At 42.2% G+C, this 16,673-nt stretch overlaps 1 protein-coding gene across 9 annotated transcripts in view; it reads left to right on the top strand.

The window, feature by feature from the left end:
• mark4a (MAP/microtubule affinity-regulating kinase 4a) overlaps positions 1-11,422 on the top strand; it is an 81,848-nt gene extending 70,426 nt beyond the window's left edge. For 2 of the 9 annotated variants that reach the window (XM_055941689.1, XM_055941687.1), the window contains exons 16-17: positions 6,239-6,283; positions 6,535-11,422. In XM_055941689.1, coding sequence (XP_055797664.1) covers positions 6,239-6,283; positions 6,535-6,886 — 397 coding nt within the window. In that variant the 3' untranslated portion in view covers positions 6,887-11,422. Of the gene's footprint in view, positions 1-6,238 lie in introns of all 9 variants that reach the window. The other 7 variants (XM_055941686.1, XM_055941685.1, XM_055941692.1 and 4 more) reach the window with 4 other exon arrangements.
• Positions 11,423-16,673: the final 5,251 nt, after the last annotated feature.

Below are 16,673 nucleotides of genomic sequence, written 5' to 3'. Positions count from 1 at the left end.
TGGTTCAGTGTGCCTTGAATTCTAAATAAATCACAGACAGTGTTACCAGCAAAGCTCCCCCACACCATCACACCTCCTCCTCAATGCTTCACAGTGGGAACCACACATAGGGAGATATTCCGTTCACCGACTCTGCGTCTAACAAAGACATGGTGGTTGGAACCAAAAATCAGACCAAAGGACAGATTTCCACCGGTCTAATGTCCATTGCTCGTGTTTCTTGGCCAAAGCAAGTCTCTTCTTCTTATGGTGTCCTTTAGTAATAGTTTCTTTGCAGCAATTCGACCATGATGGCCTGATTCACACAGTCTCCTCTGAACAGTTGATGTTGAGATGTGTCTGTTATTTGAACTCTGTGAGGCATTCATTTGGGCTGCAATCTGAGGTGCAGTTAACTCTAATGAACTTATCCTCTGCAGCAGAGGTAACTCTGGGTCATCCTTTCCTGTGGCGATCCTCATGAGAGCCAGTTTCATCATAGTGCTTGATGGTTTTTGCGACTGTACTTGAAGAAACTTTCAAAGTTCTTGAAATTTTCCGAATTGGCTGTAATGACGGACTGTCGTTTGTCTTTGTTTATTTGAGCTGTTCTTGCCATAATATGGACTTGGTCTTTTACCAAATAGGGCTATCTTCTGTATACCATCCCTACCTTGTCACAACACCCCTACCTATACCACCCCTACCTTGTTAACTTTTAACAAGGCATACCTGTTAATTGAAATGTATTCCAGGTGACTACCTCATGAAGCTGGTTGAGAGAATGCCAAGAGTGTGCAAAGCTGTCATCAGGCAAAGCGTAGCTACTTTGAAGAATCTCAAACATAAAATATATTTTGATTTGGTTAAGACTTTTTTGGTTACTACATTAATCCATGTGTGTTATTTCATAGTTTTGATATCTTCACTATTATTCTACAATGTAGAAAATAGTAAAATAATGAAAAACTCTTGAATGAGTAGGTGTGTTCAAACTTTTGACTGGTACTGTACCTATCTGTTTGCCTTTCTGTTACATACCTTTGTGTCTGTCTGTATGTCTGCCTATCTGTCTGTGTATGTCTTACTGACATGTCTGTCTGTATGACTTCCTTTCTCTAACTTCCCATGTGCCTAGTACTTACCTGTCTGTATGTCTGTCTGTATGCCTGTCTGTATGCCTGTCGGTCGGTCTGTCTGTCTGTCTATATGCCTGCCTGTATACCTGTCTGTATGCCTGTCTGTCTGTATGCCTGTCTGTATGCCTGTCGGTATGCCTGTCTGTATGTCCGTCTGTCTGTATGCCTTACCTGTCTGTCTGCATGTCTGTCTGTAGGCCTGTCTGTAGGCATGTCTGTAGGCCTGTCTGTAGGCCTGTCTGTATGCCTGTCGGTATGCCTGTCTGTATGCCTGTCTCTCTGTACGCCTTACTTGTCTGTATGCCTGTCTGTCTTACCTGTCTGTATGTCTGTCTGCCTTACCTGTCTATCTGTAGGCCTGTATGTCTGTCTGTCTCTGTCTGTCTGTATGCATGCCTGTTTGTCTGTCTATCTGTAGGCCTGTATGTCTGTCTCTGTCTGTATGCATGCCTGTTTGTCTGTCTATCTGTAGGCCTGTATGTCTGTCTCTGTCTGTATGCATGCCTGTTTGTCTGTCTATCTGTAGGCCTGTATGTCTGTCTCTGTCTGTATGCATGCCTGTTTGTCTGTCTATCTGTAGGCCTGTATGTCTGTCTCTGTCTGTATGCATGCATGCCTGTTTGTCTGTCTATCTGTAGGCCTGTATGTCTGTCTCTGTCTGTATGCATGCATGCCTGTTTGTCTGTCTATCTGTAGGCCTGTATGTCTGTCTCTGTCTGTCTGTATGCATGCCTGTTTGTCTGTCTATCTGTATGACTGTGTGTCTGTCTTTGTCTGTCTGTATGCATGCCTGTTTGTCTGTCTATCTGTATGCCTGTGTGTCTGTCTCTGTCTGTCTGTATGCATGCCTGTTTGTCTGTCTATCTGTATGACTGTGTGTCTGTCTCTGTCTGTCTGTATGCATGCCTGTTTGTCTGTCTCTGTCTGTCTGTATGCACGCCTGTTTGTCTGTCTATCTGTATGACTGTGTGTCTGTCTCTGTGTGGCTGTATGCATGCCTGTTTGTCTGTCTATCTGTAGGCCTGTGTGTCTGTCTCTGTCTGTCTGTATGCATGCCTGTTTGTCTGTCTATCTGTAGGCCTGTGTGTCTGTCGCTGTGTGTCTGTATGCATGCCTGTTTGTCTGTCTATCTGTAGGCCTGTGTGTCTACCTACTTGTCTTTATTCCATAGCTCTCTCACACTGCTTTTTGGTTCATTCCTTTGGCATGCCTGGGATACATAACACTGTCATAACAATGACTTAACATGACACAAACAATGAATTAGCTATGGCAGTTTTGCTAGACAATTGGCTGATAAACAGTAAACATGGTCTTAGTTGTCATAAACTGACACCTATGATATGTTATGAAAGTGTTATTTATCCTTTTATTATACGTAAGGGCTTGCGTTAAAATAATGATTTGTTCCAGGGGCACCATCCTAGTGCATAAGGTCTTCCTGTGACTCCATCTACCTTGTTTTATTTTGAATGACAGTTGATTCCTGGACATGCGGACTGTCTTTGTTGTGTGGTGGAATTGATAGTGACGTACAGTTGGTGTCACAGAATGCACCAACATTTACACTGCTGTGGATTCTCCTACCGCACCCTAAAAGACGTGGAGTACAATCATATCAGTACAGATTCACTGTTCCCACTGAACAAACACAATATGAGAAGCATGGGGTTGTTTTTTTATGTTTTATATTGATACAGCCTTATTAGTTGACTCTGTTGTGCGAGTCAGGGCCTCTGATACGGGGTCATATTGCAGTAATATCACTCCATACTCTGACCCGTATTCATGGGTTGCACTTACGTCACCCAGTCGTGTCACGCCATCTGAACGGAGGCTCTGTCACAATTCGTGTGTATAGGTGGCAGGGAAGTCAGGCGCAGGAGAATTAAACTTGGTAAAATTGAGTAATTTAATAAAACAAAACATAACTCCAAAACCATAAATACAAATGAAACAAATTGGGTAGGAGAACCCGTCGAGCACCAAATACAAACAACACGACACTGAACATAAAACAATCTCTGACAAAGACATGATGGGAAACAGAGGGTTAAATACACAACAGGTAATTAATGGGATTGAAACCAGGTGTGTAGGAAGACGAGACAAAACCAATGGAAAATGAAAAATGGATCAATGATGGCTAGAAGACCGGTGACGTCGACCGCCGAGCACCACCCGAACAAGGAGAGGCATCGACTTCGGCAGAAGTCGTGACAGTACCCCCCTCCCTGATGCGCGGCTCCAGCAGCGCGTCAACACCGGCCTTGGGGACGACCCGGAGGGCGAGGCGCAGGGCGATCCGGATGGAAACGGTGGAATTGTCGCAGCATGGAAGGATCTAACACGTCCTCCACCGGAACCCAGCTTCTCTCCTCCGGACTGTACCCCTCCGAGTACACGAGGTACTGAAGGCCCCTCGCCCGACGTCTCGAATCCAAAATGGATCGAACGGAGTACGCCCCTCGATGTCCAGAGGGGGCGGAGGAACATCCCGCACTTCAGTCTCCTGGAGCGGGCCAGCCACCACCGGCCTGAGGAGAGACACACGGAACGAGGGGTTAATACGGTAATTAGTGGGTAGCTGTAACCTATAACATACCTCGTTCACTCTCCTCAGGACTTTAAACGGCCCCACAAACCGCAGACCCAGCTTCCGGCAGGGCAGGCGTAGGGGCAGGTTTCGGGTCGAGAGCCAGACCCTGTCCCCTGGTGCGAACACCGGGGCCTCACTGCGGTGACGGTCTGTGCCAACTTTCTGGCGCAGTATGGAGCGCTGGAGGTGAACGTGGGAGGCCTCCCAGGTTTCCTCCGCAGGAGCTTCGGTCTGACTCTGATGCCATGGAGCCAGAACCGGCTGATACCCTAATACACATTGAAAGGGAGAAAGGTTAGTGGAGGAGTGGCGTAGTGAGTTTTGGGCCATCTCTGCCCAGGGCACGAATTTCGCCCACTCCTCCGGCCGGTCCTGGCAATAAGACCTCAGAAACCTACCCACATCCTGGTTAACTCTCTCCACCTGCCCATTACTCTCGGGGTGAAAACCTGAGGTAAGACTGACCGAGACCCCCAGACGTTCCATGAACGCCTTCCAGACCCTTGACGTGAACTGGGGACCCCGATCAGACACTATATCCTCAGGCAGTGTGTAAACAGAGCCTCCACAGTTTGTAAGGCCGTAGGGAGACCGTGCAAAGGGAGGAGACGACAGGACTTAGAAAAACGATCCACAACGACCAGGATCGTGGTGTTACCCTGTGAAGGTGGAAGATCAGTTAAGAAATCCACCGACAGGTGTGACCACGGTCGTTGTGGAACGTGAGGGTTGTAACTTACCTCTGGGCAGGTGTCTAGCAGCCTTGCTCTGGGCGCACACTGAGCAGGAGGAAACATAAATCCTCACGCCCTTAGCTAAAGTGGGCCACCAGTACCTCCCATCAAGACAGCGCACCGTCCGACCTATCCCAGGATGACCAGAGGAGGGTGACGTGTGGGCCCAATAGATCAGTCGGTCACGAACAGCAGACGGAACGTACAGATGCCCAGCTGGACACTGAGTGGGAGAGGGCTCTGCACGTGACGCCTGCTCAATGTCCGCGTCCAGCTCCCACACTACCGGCGCCACCAAACAAGAGGCTGGGAGTATGGGAGTGGGATCCATGGACCGCTCCTATGTCTCATACAGCCGGGACAGTGCGTCTGCCTTCACGTTCTGGGAGCCTGGTCTATAAGAGAGGGTAAACACAAAACGGGTGAAAAACATGGCCCACCCTGCCTGACGAGGATTCAGTCTCCTCGCTTCCCGGATGTACTCCAGATTGCAATGGTCAGTCCAGATGAGAAAAGGGTGTTTAGCCCCCTCAAGCCAATGTCTCCATGCCTTCAAAGCCCTGAGGGTGGTGTCTCTGAAGACGAGACAAAACCGATGGAAAATTAAAAATGGATCAATGATGGCTAGAAAACCGGTGACGTCGACCGCCAAGCACCACCCGAACAAGGAGAGGCATCGACTTCGGCAGAAGTCGTGACAGGCTCACTAACATTTTACCAAATATTTTTTTATAACTAAACCAAGATACACCACAACCTGTCGTTTCCAATGGGAGCAAATTAAGCATAGTGGGCAGAGCCAAGCACGAGCTAGCAAGATCCTTATGCCGCGTTCTAGCATGTGTTTGCATATTTCCGTTAGGAAATGCCTACTCTGTGAACTGCGTGTGTGCAGTAACTCAATTCGCCATTGTCCTCCTTCTAAACAACAACACATTTTACAACTTTATCCTTTTATTATACGTAAGGGCTTGCGTTAAAATAATGATTTGTTCCAGGGGCACCATCCTAGTGCATAAGGTCTTCCTGTGACTCCATCTACCTTGTTTTATTTTGAATGACAGTTGATTCCTGGACAGTCTACAAGACTTAGTCAACTCTGTTCATAACAGATTATTGTTTTGTGAAAAGCAAACTGTATTCAGATGAAATGTTTAATCGCTGAGAAAATGTGCATGTCGGCCCAATTCCATCTAGCTCCATGTTCTTCCACTGCCGGCCACTGGTGCTTTCTCCTCACCATATTTGGTGGGGAGTGGAACTTCAAACCGGAAGGTTCAGATTCATACATCTGGTGAAACATATGGCTCCTTGTTCTATTTGTGGTTATACTGCATCTAAAGTTAATCTGACGACATCACAATGATGACAAAAGGTTTTCCTTCTCATTATGTGTCTCCTTTAGAAATGACATCGTATTTCCAAGCCACTATAACGCACTTTCGACTAAATCTTCATCAACGCCAATTGACAATGCATTGAGTAAAACAATGACTCAGAAGTCAATAGAACTTTCATAATAATATTGTGAGGCAACATGCAACCCATGAACACCTGGAGGATTTTGTTGCTGTTGTTGTTTGCTTTTCCTCACTCTGATTTATTTTCCTTTCTTTTTGAATGGCTTCACTGTATTCTGGATGGATGATGACTGTGTACTTGGTGGACATGGAACTGCATCTCCCATAAATCACCTCTCCGATTCCCCCTTTAACTGTGTGTGTGTGTGTGTGTGTGTGTGTGTGTGTGTGCGTGTGCGTGTGCGTGTGTGTTTGTTCTCTACGCAGGGTCACAAATGAACCTGAGGGAATCTGCCGATCTGCGGTCACAAGGTCAGTATATGTCACAAGGTCAGTATATCCGGCAGCCCTTCGTCAACCCATCTAGAACTCATGTTTCAGACAGTAAACTTACACACCTTAACTGGACATTCAAGTTTAGATTCAACAACCCGTCACAAGTTTTTCTTCTTACCCACATTTACTACCCCTTTCCCTCTAACAGCTGTTCTCTCCTCCTTTTTCCTCTACTCTTCCACACCTCTGTCCTTTCTCCTACTTTTCTGTCCCTTTCTGGCCTCCAGTCGCCATTTACCTGGGCATCAAAAAGCGTCCGAGCCCTGGGCAGTCGGACGTGGCTGGGATCTGAGAGGACCTGGGGGGCGGCGGGACCCGGCGGAGGTGGTGCTGGCCCTGCGGGAGGCGGCACGGGGTTGTGGCTGCCAGGTCCACCATGCCGGCCCCTTTCTGCTCTCCTGCACCCACGGGGCGGCCAGTGGTCAAGTGGCCTTTGAGGCCGAGGTGTGCCACCTCTCCACAGGGGGCAGCGCCGCCAACAATGAGTCTTCCAACGGGGTGCGGTACACGCGACTCTGGGGGGCACCACTTGCTTTCCGGGACATCGCCACGCAAATCTCGAAGGACCTCGAACTCTGAATATAATGGGGGTTGAGAAGGATGGAAAGAGAAATAGATAAAGGGACTTGGGGCTGGAGATAAATACATTTCCTCCTGTCTCTTACGTGGCTAAAGACCTACCCCTCTCCACACCAGTCTCAACCTCACCACCCAAACCCCCCACGCCACACAGACTCAAGCATCCCCTCCCCCCAACTTCATCCACTGGATCCGAACCAGAGAGAAATCCAGCTTCATATTTTGTATTGTTAACTCTAGCCATAATGACTATTACTTTTATGATTGGTATCATTGTGGTTTTTAACCATCACCACCTCCGAACCGACACTATCGTAAACATTTCTTGTGTCTCGCCGTCTTTGATTGTCTTTGATTGTCTTCTGCGTGTCACTGTATGTGTTTTTGGTCATTCTTCTCCCATTTGAACATTAATATGGATTAAGTGATTATCCAAGGACTTGTCGCCAGTGGACAACATGCACAAATAGGGAGACAGTTAACTCAATGATTTGACAAGTGGCCTGAAAAGTTGCTCTGTTTTTCATTGTGTGCATGGTATGGGTGGGATTGAATTATTGGCAATGACAGAGGAGTTGACAGACACTTTGAACCAGCCAATGGTAACATTCACATCCATTTTCCACTTACAATATCATCAACTGAATAAAGTAGCAGATGGGGATGTTTTCTCGGACACACCATGAATCTTTCTCAGTAAGTCTTATTGCACATGACAAATATAAACTGGACGGATATAGGTTTCAGTTTTGTAGTATTGTACAACCCACACCGTAATAAGCTGTTTTATTAATGTATAGGATCAGGTAGTATACACTTTGGTATACATCATGCTCCATCAGCGGCAATATGAAAACGTAATCTATGTAGATCAGAACTGTGGTTCATAGTGCTACTTTTTCACCTTCATACCTCTTTAGCTACCTGTACATTTGGTTTCCTGCACACACCCTTGCAAAGTAATTCCATTGGCACATTCCTTTTCCTGAGAAACTATTTTAACCCTCTGATTGGCTGGGATCAATGTCTGTGTTGGAACTGGTCATTACCAATAATCATATCAAGCTGTTTTTAAGCATTTCATCCCCTACTTCTCACGATATGATCTATCCCTTTTACATTTCTTCAGCAAAGTTGAATTCAAGTCATGAAAGAGTTACAGTTCCTCTGCATAAAATAGCCTAACTCAATGTATTATGGCTGAAAGGGTGGCTGGAAAGGAAAAAAATGCAACCGCGGTTCACTGCAGAACATTGTGCCCTTGAATGTCACATGGCTTTGCCAAAATGAAAAGCTGTCAGACATACTAGTGAACCAAATTTGGAACAGACAATGTTTGAAGTACATGATTATTTAAGTATTTATATTTTAAATACTTTATTTCTGTGTATTTGAGTAAGTCATATATGTATATATGTATATGTATATATGTGTATATATATGTATATTAATGTATGTATATATATGTGTGTATATATATATATATGTCATATTGCTTTCAGTGCAATGCGATGCAATGCAATTTTGTTTGATTTCTATTCCGTGCCATGCCGATTTATCTTCAGCCATCTCACTACATTGAAGGTGAACATCAAAATCAGTTTTTTTCTGAGGCAACTGGAACCACCCAATCCCATTCCCACTGTTACACACACACTGGTGCCTCTACTCTGACACCCTTCAGCATTTTGACATTGGTGAACTTCAGATCAAACTGGTTTTGTCTACTGCTGATGACTGTCCCACATGACAAAATGCTACAGTTTACTATACAATACTATAGTACTTACTATAAAATTATGTAGTTAACTGTAGTATACTGTAGAATACTATACTCCACACTGTAGTATCCCTCGATCGTGTAGTGCTTACTATAGAATTTTGTAGAATACTAAACTCCATATTGTAGTATCCATTGATCATGTGTAGTACTTACATGTTGTAGTATACTGTAGAATACTATAGTAAATACTACAGTAATTTCCGCAAAAATACTACATTTTCCGCAAAAACACTACAGTTTTTTAACTATAGTAAATCTACAATATTAATTTGCATATACCTCACCCATTCCCATACCCTGTACCCCAATTTGTGCCACCCATGAATGAGAAACCTACATGCCAAGTATAGACCATATATTGTGTTCCCTACAGGTTATATAAAAGAGCAGAAGCTCTAAAGTATCCGTTCAGACTCCATTCCTACCTACCTACAGGTTATGGAAAATTTGCTATTTTAGTGTTTGTCCTGTTGGTTTCCTACAGGGCGGCAAGTAGCCTAGCAGTTAGAGCATTGGGCCAGTAATCGAAAGGTTGCTGGTTCGAATGCATGAGCTGACAAGGTGAAAAATCTGTCCAATGTGCCCTTGAGCAAGGTATTTAACCCTAATTTGCTAAAGGGGCGCCATACTACTATGGCTAACCCTGTAAAACAACACATTTCACTGCACCTATCCGGTGTATGTAACTATAGTAAACTGTAAATCATGTCTGCAAAAATACTGCAGTATATACTACAGTCATGTCTGCAAAAACACTACGGTTGAATACTATTGGAAAGTCTGCAAAACACTACAGTGAATAATATAGTAATAGTACAGTATTCTTACCATAGTATATTAATGTATTTTTTCATGTGGGGTCGGCTACTGTGGGTTGTAGGGGAAGTGCATAGATACGCAGAGGAGTCATTTATAGAGACAGAGAGAGACAGAGACAGAGAGAGACATAAAGACAATGTGACTGGTATGCTGTGTTTTCCCTGTTGCTCCTCTTACAGTATGCCTACATACAGTAAAAGTTCAATGTTGGAAAATAAGAACCTCAAAAAGGCTTCCTCACCCTCCTCCTGATTAGAATAAAGGATGTACTGTGATGTTCATGTAGGCTACAGAGACCAAGATGTCTGCCTGGTTATTTACTGTTAACGCTCTCGGTCTCAGTTGTGGATTTTTGCTCATGGTGATTTAACCAGTCAGACCAAAGTGATCATGTAGGGTTTGATCTTCATCACAAGCGTTTTTGCTGTCTGTATGTCAGTTTGTTTTTGCAATCCTCCTCCTGTCGTTTATTTTTTCAAAACCACTCACAACTGTCATCTGCTTCACAGACACGTTGTTGAATAATCTCTTCTGAATCTCCTTGTGCTGTTTTGTCTGCCCAATGACAGGATCCCCTATATAGGAGGACAATACTAGTCCACTACATTTCACCGCCCTTTACAGTACAGAACAGACAGACACACTTATTGACCTGAAAAGGGTCAGTCCTATGTCCTATAACATTGTGGTGTATATTAGCATTAGGTAATATAGACCTCAATGCACTTTGCTTTGACTTGAATCAGCTCCTTCCAGTGGGCCCTAGGGCAATGCCCATAATGAGCCACTGGAGGGAGCCAATGTCTTAAATGTGAACACTTCAATTTGTGGATATTTGCACAGGTACTTTTTTTTTTTTTTAGATGAATATCGTAATAGAAAAAACTGGATTTATATCAGCCAGTTAATGGCTGTATATAAAATATAGGAATATAGTATATATCTTAGCGGTCAAGGTTTATTTATAGCTAGAACAAGGGAAGTGCTTCTAGTTTAAAGCAGTTTCTGTCAATGACAATAGGGAACAATACCAACCTGCACTCCTGCATGACTTCAGAGTTTGGGTTTTGGGGGTAAAAAATGTAATGATTCACACCTATAGGTGGATGCTTTATGAAATAAAGATGCAGTCAGTGTTTCGACATGATTATGGACACAGAGAAACTGTACTGGGTATTGTACCAGCTCTTCCCCTCTATCACAAGTACAGATGGCAGATTTGGGGTAAATTCCAATGATTTGACTCCTTCTATTACTTACAGGGAAATTGGTTCACTTGATATTCCGAAATGTAATTCACAAATCTCTGAATTTCTCTACTGGATAGCAAAATGTAAAATAACAGAAACATTGTTTTAAATTCCAATGTGTTGTTACAAATTCTGCAATTTTACAAATGTTTAAATTGACGTTTGAATTCAGACCATCTCTGATGGTCAGGCACATCTGGGGTTGGGTTGGGTTACGTTCAAGCTATAGAAACGTCCATTTACGTTTTTACAGAACGGTTAAACATATCCACAGTGGTTGCTAAGGTGAAGGAAAAAATTGTTTCCAGGTGGAATACAAACTTATGAAATGCATTTAGAAAAAGATAGTACAATGTGTGCTGGTATGCCTATGAGAGACTGTCAGTGGTATAGATGGTTGTTGGAAACAGTATTATGGCCCCAGGGGCTCAGTATTTAAGTAATGTGCATTGTCATGCTGGAACTGTTTATTTGTTTTAACCGTTGATGTAATATGCAATAGAGGCCAATGAGATGAATGAAGAGACATGTTTTGACCTGGATGCCTAATTCTGTTCACCCATTGACTCCTTCAGAAACAAACAATGTGAGATTGTGTTGCCCAAAGGCCCCGGTGCTTTTGGTCTACAGCGAAAGTGAGAAACATGGAGCTGACGAGAAATAAAATTCACAAATGTTATCTTTCCCCTTTTCTTTTAGTTTTTTCTTCCAATGAATCTCTCAGTTTGCTGCGTGAGTGATCATCACTTGATTCTTGCTATTGCTCTTACTGCTAATAATAACTTTGTTCCTCCTTCATTGTTGGACAGTTAGGCTTAGAATATCATCTTTACCTTACTACCCAGCAAACACACAAGCACCACACGATGTTGTCTCAGTGTTTACTCCAGGTTGTCAGTGTTTACTCCAGGTTGTCAGTGTTTACTCCAGGTTGTCAGTGTTTACTCCAGGTTGTCTCAGTGTTTACTCCAGGTTGTCTCAGTGTTTACTCCAGGTTGTCTCAGTGTTTACTCCAGGTTGTCTCAGTGTTTACTCCAGGTTGTCTGTGTTTACTCCAGGTTGTCAGTGTTTACTCCAGGTTGTCTCAGTGTTTACTCCAGGTTGTCAGTGTTTACTCCAGGTTGTCAGTGTTTACTCCAGGTTGTCAGTGTTTACTCCAGGTTGTCAGTGTTTACTCCAGGTTGTCTCAGTGTTTACTCCAGGTTGTCAGTGTTTACTCCAGGTTGTCAGTGTTTACTCCAGGTTGTCAGTGTTTACTCCAGGTTGTCAGTGTTTACTCCAGGTTGTCAGTGTTTACTCCAGGTTGTGAGCTTCAAAAAACCATGTAAGTGAAAACCATGTAAGTGCTGCCATGTCTTAACAGCACTTTTAATAACTATTAGTCTGTTCCATTATTGGAAAAAGTACCCAATTGTCCTACTTGAGTAAAAGTAAAGATACCTTAATAGACAATGACTCAAGTGAAAGTTACCCAGTAAAATACTACTTGAGTAAAAGTCAAAGTATTTGGATTTTAATATACTTAAGTGTGAAAAGTAAATGTAATTGCTTTAAGTATTACATTTACATTTAAGTCATTTAGCAGATGCTCTTATCCAGAGCGACTTACAAATTGGAAAGTTCATACATATTCACCCTGGTCCCCCCGTGGGAATTGAACCCTGGTCCCCCAGTGGGAATTGAACCCACAACCCTGGCGTTGCAAGCGCCATGCTCTACTAACTGAGCCACACGGGACCACAAAAGTAAAAAAGTAAAAGTAAAAGTATAAATCGTTTTAAATTCCTTTATATTAAGCAAACCAGATGGCATATTTTTCTTGTTTTTTAATTTATTTACTGATAGCCACACTCCAACACTGACATAATTTACAAACAATGTATTAGTGTTTAGTGAGTCCGTCAGATCAGAGACAGTAGGGATGACCTTATTCTCTTGATAAGTTTGTGAATTTGACCATTTTCCTGTCCTGCTAAGGCCTCCCCGAGGACTGGAGTTGCCCACCCCTGTAAGCATTCAAAATGTAATGAGTACTTTTGGGTGTCAGGGAAAATGTTTGGCAGTAAAAAGTACATTATTTTTTAGGAATGTAGTGGAGTAAAAGTAAAAGTTGTAAAAAATATAAATAGTCAAATAAAGTACAGATACCCCCAAAAAACAACTTAAGTAGTACTTTAAAGTATTTTTACTTCAAAGTACTTACACCACTGGTCTAGTCTACACCTTACTGTGGTAAAATGTAGTCAACTCTATTATTGGCCAAACATTTACACAGAGCTGATTTTGTGTAACAATTCATGTTTACACTATACTGTTCAAATGTAGTCACTATTAAAGTTCAAATTTATTCTGATGGAGTTTAATTTTAACACTTGACGCCAGTGAAGAGTAAATACAACAAGCAGTGTTAGTATATGTTAAATTTCAACTATTCACAGAGTAACAAACTGAAATTGTTAGAAAGCTAGTGTAGTGTGGGACAATATAAGAACAGGGTTAACTTCAAGTTGATTTAACACTTGTTGTGCTCTTACCTTGAGTGCATGACCAAGAAAGACCAAACTACATCGACATCTGTATTGGTTCATGGTAATAGGTTTATTGGACCACAGTTTCAATGATAACTTTCAATGATAACTTTTTACAACCAATGTAATGTTCACGTCTGTCAGGTAAGCCCGACTTTGGTGGAGGCGGATACCAGGATGTTACTGACTGAACAGGAAAGAAGAGGAAAAGAATGGCAGAAGGAAGAAAATGAAAGTAAAAAACAGAAGAATGACAAAGGAGAGAGAGAGAGAGAAGAGGCAGAAGGAAAGAAGAAAAAGATCTCAACTACACGCAGGTTGGTTGGCGTCATTGTACCACTTGACAATAGAAAAACAAAAGACGACCAATGACGTCAACAACTCTTTACTTCTGGGCGGGGATCATGCCGTCGATGGCCTCTCCCTTCTCCAGCTTCTTCTCCATCTCCACCATGAGCTTGACACCATCCACCACCATCTGGACCTGATCTACCTCAGAGGATCCCAGACGGTCAGCGTTGGAGATGTCGAACACTCCACCCACGGAGGCGGTGTCCACGCCACCTGTAGAGAGCAGGGAAAAGGGAGAGAGAAGCGGGTTTAAGTGTATGTCTCAGACAATCTCTGCAAAATTACTCATACTGTAAATTATCCAAATGTCCCAAAAATCAGTGGTGTTAAGTACTTTTAAGTAAAAATACTAAGTACTACCTAAGTAGTTTTTGGGGTTTTCTGTACTTCACTATTTATATTTTTGACAACTTTTACTTTTACTCCACTACATTCCTAAAGAAAATAATGTACTTTTTACTCCATCCATTTTCCCTGACACCCAAAATTACTCGTTACAGTTTGACAGGAAAATGATCCAATTCACACACTTATCAAGAGAACATCCCTGGTCATCCCTACTGACTCTGATCTGGCGGACTCACTAAACACAAATGCTTCATTTGTAAATTATGTCTGAGTGTTGGAGTGTGCCCCTGGCTATCCTTAAATATTTGTGCCATCTGATTTGCTTAATATAAGGAATTTTAAATGGTTTCTACTTTTACTTGTACTTTGATACTTAAGTATATTTAAAACCAAATACTTTGACTTTTACTCAAGTAGTACTTTACTGGGTGACTTTCCCTTTTACTTGAGTCATTTTCTATTAAGGTATCTTCACTTTTTTTTTAAGTATGACAATTGAATACTTTTTCCACCACTGCCAAAAATAACAGACTCAATGAACAGACTACTCAAAGGAACTACATTTTGGTATTTTTTTAATTAGTCCACTGTTGATACAGTCTCAAATGTTTTGCATGTCAACAGTCAACTTTTCAAGATATAGGATTTTCAAGAAGCAAAGTATCACTTGCCACATCATTACGATGATGTGTTTTCCATTATATGATGCATTTAGCATCGTCAGGATGTGGCAAGTGACACTTTGCTTCTTAAAATTACAATATCTTAAAAACTTGACTGCTGGCATGCAAAATATGTTGGGACTGTACCAACAGTGAACTAATGAAAAAAAAAAATGTATTAAGTTTTTTTGTGTTTTTTTCCTTCAACCGCTGTGGTCATGGCTATTTCATAATAGCTTTCGCTCATTTTCATTTCTGTTCCTTTTTACTTGTTGTGTGGTAAAAGGGAAGACTGTCGTGATCTGTGACGTTTTAGAGTTGAATATATCAGCAGCTGCTCTGGATGTTTTTTGTTGTGTGTTTGAGTACCTGTGCCACGCTTCTGCAGACGCAGCCTGGTGGTAGTGGTAGTAGTAGTGTTGATCTGCCATGATACAAAGGGATGCGTGAGATAACAAGCAGCATTAGTTCCGGTGCTTTGAACAAATCACGATTTTGCCGGTGTTAGAGTCTTTCGAATTCAGAAAGGGGAAGAGAGATTTGGCACATAGAATTGCCTGTAACTTGAAAAGAGCGAGGGGTGGAGCTCTTTGTTCTGGTTCCGATCCTTGTTCTATCGCTTCTTAGGGATAGGCGTCCCGTCAACGGGGCAGTTGTAAATCATACAGCGCCTTGTGTCACGATCGCAGATTTTAGAGAAACAACAAATGTCGGTACATATAAGTGTCTTATATCGACTGAAAGCTTAAATTCTTGTTAATATAACTGCACTGTCCAATTTACAAGAGCTATTACTGCGAAAAAATGCCATACTATTGTTTGAGGAGAGCTCCTAACAACAAAACACTTCTATCACCGCAATAGGTTTGATAAATTCACCTCTGAAAGTGAAATATGCACTTACATTTTGAAGTCTTGCTCTGATTTTTCATCCAAAGGGTCCCAGAGATAACAAGAAGTGTCGTTTTGTTAGATAAAAATCTTTTTTCTAATCCTAAAAGGGTCCATATAGCATGCACGATCGATTTTGTATTTCCACTCGTTCAATTTGCAAAGAAAGGAATCTGTGAAAATCTAACCCTAAACGTTGTTTCAACCAGTCAAATCACGTTAGTATGAATTCCTTGGAGATCCTAGAACGCAACCAGACTTCACTATATCATTAGGGGTGTAGTATATCCTATATGGCACCATATTTGGTCAGAGAGCGATGCCTTCATGGCACACCGATGACGTGGGCGGTGTTCACTTGAACGACTCTAACTTTGTCAAATATGCACCAATCGATGTCAAAGCTAGCTAGATAGCCAATGATCTGAGCTTTACGGGAGTATCCGGAAACCATGTATCTGTTGTAAAATGTAACTACTAACCTTGTACGACAGCATGCCTTTTCCTTTTGGACAAAAATTATAAGAATATTCAGGCTTATGAAGTTATGAAAACTGTTTTGCAAATGTTGAACTTATAATATGGCTACTAATACTGGAAAAGCTAAATCAAAGTCCAAGTATACAGATTTGATGATATTCTTGCAGAACAATGTAATATGAATACAAATGTCTCCTTCACGATTTGCCCAAATGTACCTGGGTGACTTCACACTAAATGTCATGTAGTTTGCTCATACTTCAAGTTATCCGTCTGAAACTTTGCACATACACTGCTGCCATCTTGTGGACATATTCGGAATTAAAACCAGCGTGATGGCTGGAACATTGACCTTTCTGTTGCATTTCAAAGACTCTGGTAGAAAGAAACAGTTGTTTTTTTCTTTGTATTTTCTTCTACCAGATCTATTGTGTTATATTCTCCTACATTCAATTCACATTTCCACAAACTTCAAAGTGTTTCCTTTCAAATGGTACCAAGAATATGCATATCCTTGCGTCAGGGCCTGAGCTATAGGAAGTTAGATTTGGGTATGTCATTTGGGCGAACATTTTTAAAAAGGGGGCTATCCCTGGACCGAAATCTTAATTGAGCATCGGACCAGTTACGCAAGAATTTAGTTCTGGGTTAACCTAAATTAAGATTCTTATAATT

Source organism: Salvelinus fontinalis, chromosome 13, assembly GCF_029448725.1.
Source record: "Salvelinus fontinalis isolate EN_2023a chromosome 13, ASM2944872v1, whole genome shotgun sequence".
Taxonomy (NCBI): Eukaryota; Metazoa; Chordata; class Actinopteri; order Salmoniformes; family Salmonidae; genus Salvelinus; species Salvelinus fontinalis.
Note: the sequence above shows the minus strand (reverse complement) of the source record. Positions and strands in the feature narration are given on the sequence as shown.